General features: G+C 42.4%; 1 protein-coding gene across 1 annotated transcript in view; it reads left to right on the top strand.

Moving 5' to 3' along the window:
* The first annotated feature begins 322 nt into the window (after nucleotides 1-322).
* LOC147457250 (triosephosphate isomerase, chloroplastic-like) overlaps nucleotides 323-6000 on the top strand; it is a 28428-nt gene continuing 22750 nt past the window's right edge. Inside the window, exons 1-3 of the mRNA XM_086512194.1 lie at nucleotides 323-478; nucleotides 616-818; nucleotides 1109-1135. Coding sequence (XP_086368320.1) covers nucleotides 621-818; nucleotides 1109-1135 — 225 coding nt within the window. The 5' untranslated portion in view covers nucleotides 323-478; nucleotides 616-620. The remainder of the gene's footprint in view (nucleotides 479-615; nucleotides 819-1108; nucleotides 1136-6000) is intronic.

Below are 6000 nucleotides of genomic sequence, written 5' to 3'. Positions count from 1 at the left end.
TTTTTCTTTGCAATTTCCGCCGCCCTCTTGTGAACCCAGCCTAAAGAACGTGGCCCAGTGTCTCTGTCTCTCGTAGTGTGAACACGGCTGTCTGGAACAAGTGTGGGCGGATCCTGCATCGAGCGTGTGGGCATGAGCTATGCATGACAGTGACCTGGAAGCAGCAAAGAAATTAAAATAAGACACGTCAGCAGTCTAGCGGCATGTATAATCCGATACATGAGGCTCTGGGTGGCTCGGATCCTGGAAGTTGAGCCAATGACTGTATGCCACGCATGCAAAATGCGAATCCACCTCAGAAAGTAAAAACAATGAAGAATATCCCAACAATTGGAAGTGTCCACGTGGAAAGCCGACCAGGCGAGCTTCACAAGGAGGAAGCCCGCTTCTCGTTGAGCCCATTGTCTTGAATTTGCGCAGCACTTCCAATTCCACCTGCGCTAGGGTTTTCCTGTTGCGTATCCTTCAAGCTCCGAAGGTATATCTCTATGCATGTCATTGGTTGTGCACCATTAGGGTTTCTGCAGCACCTCCATCATCACATTTCGTGCTGCGACGACTCGTAAGCTTCTTCCGTCCTTTGCCGCTCACGTGGCCTGCTTTTCTCACGATCAGGGCTAATGGCTACTCCTGCCTACATGTCGGCATCTGCAAAACCGGCATGCATCCAATCAGGCCCCGCTTGTACCCAGTTCAGTGGCCTTCGACGATCTGGTTTTGAGCAGTGCATGCGAGTCTCCTCTTCTTTTGCAGATCTGCAACAATTTGTGACTGCTCGCTCCTCCAGAGGCGTTGTTACCATGGCGGGGACTGGCAAGGTTGAATTTTTTTGACATGATGAATTCAGATGCATGCAGGAGGGTGAAGTTTATTATTTTTTACATGTGGGTCACTAGTTAGTGAAATATTAAGGGCAAATCTTTCATCGTGAAAGGCCAAATTATACGTCCGCTTTAGTGAACATTAGCAGAACGATTCCTTCAGTTTTCTTACTGTATGGGCTCGTCTATTTTACATGCACGAGGCTTCTGTAGGTTACAATTTGCATTCTTTTAGATTGCTTTAGCACATCTGAACTTCCCTAACCAAATGCGCCTTTTTTTGGCAGTTTTTTGTTGGCGGAAACTGGAAATGTGTACGTATCTCAACCATCCCAAGGGTTTGTTTTGTGAGTTGTAATGCTAATTTCAAAAAGAAATGGGTCTTTAATTAATGCATGATATCACTCACTCAGATTCAATAAACAGATGTGATCTGGTAATGGGCCGATCCTCATGATCCTAAGCGTCTACATTGAGTGCCCTTTGATTCTTCAAATTTTAAGTGGGTGGGCCATCGGTCATGAGATTGTATCCATGCAATGGGGCCAGATGTGTTCTGTTTTACCTTTTACTCCATTTGCGCATGCTACACAGAAATGTCACCTGCACTAGTCATTTGAGATTCATGTCCTATGTCCTCACCATTAGGCGCTTTCTTTTGCAGAGTCATGTCAATTACTTGAGAGAGGAGAGCATTTGAGCTTTAAAGAACCTGTAGAGTATACTGCCCCTAAAATTTCTTACTCACAATTGGTAGACCTGCACAGAAATGGCCATACCTCTTTGTTCTTCCTGCTTTTATACTTCGAGTGACATTTTGCTCAAACAGGGAGCACTTCAAGAACTCATCAAGCGACTTTTTGTTTTACTAAGAGGCATGTGCTACTGAGTCAGTACATTAGATCTTTTACAACAGCATTAAAAATAGCACTTGCGTGCACATTCAAAAAACTTGCTAGTTGTGAGTATGCAATTTTTTTCAGAAGCATTTCAAATACGATTTGTGTACCACAAAGTGGTGAAAAGGCCATACTACTATAGGCCTTGGTGACCCTGATATATAGAGCAACATTCGCAAATGCTGCATCAAAAAATATTCCTATCTAGGGTGGTTTAAAAGTATCCCTTGCTTTCATTCATACTTTGAGTTTTTGGAAGCACTGTTTGCCAGGCACCGACTTCATTGTTCTTAGTGATCATGAAAAGCTAAGTATTTCTTGACTTTGACTAAGTTGTCAGATAAGCAAATGACAAAAACAGAGTTCCTTTTTTGGTTCCACTTCTAGATTGTGCATGTAAAGGGGAAGAAGAATGTGTTGCTTATGGTTTGTCGTGTTGCTTATGCTTTGTCATGCAACTCGCAAGTTGTTGTAGTTACCACCCTTTTTCTCGAAGAGTTTGAGGTAACGTGAGAGAAGGAGTAAGACAAGTTTTGACTGAGTGTTGTAAGTGGCCTTTTGCAGGTCATAGGAGCATTGATGCAACAGTTAAGGAAATCGAGTCTTATTTCTTTTGGCCTAAAATCAAGATAGATGTGGATACCTTTATCTCGACATGTATGGTTTGTACAATGATAGGCATAGAGCACTTGGTTGTGAGCATGTGAAGGTGACCATTAAGGCAGATCATATGGCTAAACTGATTATTGCTCAGATCTGAGATGTCATGGGAGGCCTATATCCATTTTGTCAGATAGAGACCCTCAGATGACCAGTTTGTTTTGGTGAGCTCTTTGTCAGAACTTGGGTATTGCTTCTCAAGTTCTTACTGTTTTTTTATCCGTGGATGGACATGGCTAGTCTAAGATTACCAACTCAGAGGTATTCAGATTTGTCAAATGCTATGTCGCAAATCATTAGTCCGAGTGGGACAAGCATTTGCCTTTGGTGGAGATTGCATACAACAACATTGTTCATACATCTATAGAAGGGTTCCTTTGAGATTGTTGAGGGTGGCAAGAAGGTTTTATTTATCTTGTGTACTAAGAACAAGATGTTTGAGGTAGAGATCACTTTGTGGAGAACTTGGCTACATCTTTTGCGAAGGTGGAAGAGGCTTTGTAGAAGTCTCAATAGATTCACACGAAGGAAGTTGACAAGCACCTTAGGAAAGTGTAATTGAAAGTAGGTGAGTAGGCTTTCTTCGGTTTGAGAAGGCAAGGCTCAAAAAGATTAGGGGAAGGGTGTCACAAAAGTGATGACATGGCAGCCTTAGCAAAAGAGGAGAGGAAAAAGTGCCTGCAAGTGAAAAGTGACCGAGTGATAATGTGGCATTGTTGTACGAGAATTTTTGCAAAATTCAGCGCTATTTTTCGACGCTGATGTGTCATTTTTGCCTCAAAACTGGTGGTGCTTTTGGGCACTAATTCAACAAATGCTTTTGGAGTAGCTTTTTTGTATTTGATGCTTTTTGGCCAGTGGCCTTTGAATAGGAGCCTTTGGAGGAGGCTACTCTCGATTCGGCAGTTGCATATTGGAGAGAGTCGTCCTCTTGGCGGTTGTCTCTCTGAAGATCAATATAAAAGAAATATCAAAAAGGGCGCCAAGGTTATGGGGCCATTGCTTTTGGGAGTGGAACAATACCATTCCGTGTCAACTGTGTTTGGATTCTCTCTCTCAGTTTCCAATTGTTTAAGTGTTAAAAGTCTGTTTCAGTTTTGTCCCAAAATCATCACCCACAATGTTCTAATTTGAGGGATTTTTGTCACTTAGACCATACTTTCATAGCCTCACCATACTGCTCGCCAAGGAGAAACTCTCTCCAATACAAAGGTAGGTGTTTCAAATGCTTCTAATATGGATACACTTCCTAAGTTTGTCCACACGAATAAAACTTCTGACCAGGGGATTTGCTCCATATATTCATGTAATTATCACACTCAATGCTTCTAAAGAGTTATACACAGCTTATGGAAAGATTTGTGGCAACAAAGTACTCATCTTCTTTGATCTTGGAGCTATTGAGAATTTCAGCTATCCATAATTTTTGAAAACCATGGATTATGAGTACGATCAACTTGCTGGAGGAATTGAAACAGAGCTAGCAGAAGGAGACATGAGTATTGTTCCTCCTTTTGGTGCTCTTTCTATCACCATTCAAGGGTACCATGACAAAGTGGACTTCCACATCATGGATTTAAGTCATTATGACGCACCTTTTGGGATGCCTTGGCACCATCGAAATTATGCTACCATTCGTATCCACAACTGAAACATTACCTTGGATTAGGATGACAAGACAATCATTTTTAGAGTCAGACTCATAGAAGCTCAAAATGATTTTGTTTATTGTTTTTGTATTTAGATACTTTTTGAGAATGGTGTTTGGGAATTGTTTAAAATAGATTATATCTTCTTTGAACTTGTTTGATTCTGGTTGCATTGCTGTTACATGAACCTCTAACGTTACAGAGTACAATTTGGGGATCGATTAGTTGTAAATGGACGCCTTTGACTTGTGCAGGCTGCGGTTTGGGGATCGTTTAGTTGTACTTGGAAGCTCTTGTTGTAGTATGGGCATCGTTTAGTTGGAAATGGAACCCTTTGATCGGCGCAGGTTGCGGTCTTAGGATCCTTTGGTTGTAATTGGAGCTTAACTTTGTTCAGACAGACTCCGATCTGAGTGCCATCTAGATAGACTAAGTTTATGTCTTTATGTTTTGTGACTGCATTTGTGTCATTTATTGGTATCACGAACTGATGACGTGGCACGTCCAAACTTGCAGATATTGGGAGGACATGTCACTAGGCTGTGGCAACCACTAACTTTAGTTGGTTTCTTTCCCTTGATTTTTATTTAATTTTTGGGACCCTCTTTTTGAAGTCACAAATGGTCGGACATTGTATGGCCAATGTATATGATCTACGGCCGAGAGTTTCACATGCAGCAGTAAAGGCCAGGTCGAGACGAGATGGTTGGGCCACCTAGCATTGAAATCTGAGGAGTAAAAGGCTGTCTAATTTAGCCCCCTTGCCACACTTTATAAGTTGGTGGGTACTAGGAATTTAACTCAAAAGAGCAAATGGGACACATGGCAGCACCAGATCGATTGGGTAAACTTAACATGAAGAGGGGGCGCTCATTTTTGAGAGGAGGTTGCTTTTCCTTCATTAAGTGCCTACAGTATGTGTGTCAGTAGTGGATGCAGGTTTCACAACTTTAATGGAAAGCTTGCCTTCTCCCTCGTCTTATGTATCACGAAGATTTCGTTCTCGTGCACCTCTCCCCCCCTTTGAATACAAAAACGTAATACCTAGCTCAATGGCTTTCCATCTGTATGTACAGTTTTGTGGGTTCATGCGCGATTGTCAAGGCAAGAGCCTCTTGCACAGGTACTGGATTTGCTAATCCCCCGTGGGTACAAGGTGATCTTGGAGAGATTTCACGCAAGAAATCTCGTCCGATTCAAAGGGCAAGCAGCCCTACAAGTGTGGGAGCTCGACGCCTTGCTACAGATGCGATCGGCACGCGAAACGAAGCCCAAAACAGTAAATTACAGCTTGTTGTGTGTTTTTGTAGGTTTAGGGTTTGACCCTTTTTGATCTCTAATACCCCTAGGAGCTTTGGGGAAGCTAGGGGATCACTATAGAAGTGTTTTGGTGCATTTTCGGGGCAGAAAACAGAGAATTCAACCTGCTGTAATTTCTCACTAGGTTTTGGAAAGTGCTCAAATGTGTCGAGAAAGTCACCTTTTGCTTGGGGATTTTGTATGTGAAGTCTCCTAGTAGTTATGCTACCGCCGGGCTATAGTAGGTCATTTTCAGCCCAATAAAAGTGGGAGGAATTTATAGGTTTTATCCCAATGTTTTAATTGAATAAAGAAATACCGAGAGAGGTGCCAAGCTTTCGGGCCAACGCCATGCCATTGTCTGCTTGGAAGCACTCTAGCTCCTAGGCTGTGTTTTGTTTGCAGTGTAATTTCCAGCCGTATGCTTATTTGTGAAGTTCCTCTGTGTCATAAAGTATAACAATGTAAAGATTTGGTAAAAGCTAAAGTCTACCGTCCTCTAGGCGAGTCTACGTGCTGGTTTCATGGTTCCGTTGCTGGGACAGAATCACTTTTTCTTAAAGAAGTGAGTCTTGGTTGGTTTTCGGCGGGGACACAGAGCACAAAAACTTTGAATTACACTATGACTGACGGAGTGAATGATACCAGGGAAGAGGGTGCCTCCTCATAGGA

This window comes from Adiantum capillus-veneris, chromosome 5 (genome assembly GCF_014529385.1).
Source record: "Adiantum capillus-veneris isolate H3 chromosome 5, ASM1452938v2, whole genome shotgun sequence".
Classification (NCBI taxonomy): domain Eukaryota; kingdom Viridiplantae; phylum Streptophyta; class Polypodiopsida; order Polypodiales; family Pteridaceae; genus Adiantum; species Adiantum capillus-veneris.
Note: the sequence above shows the minus strand (reverse complement) of the source record. Positions and strands in the feature narration are given on the sequence as shown.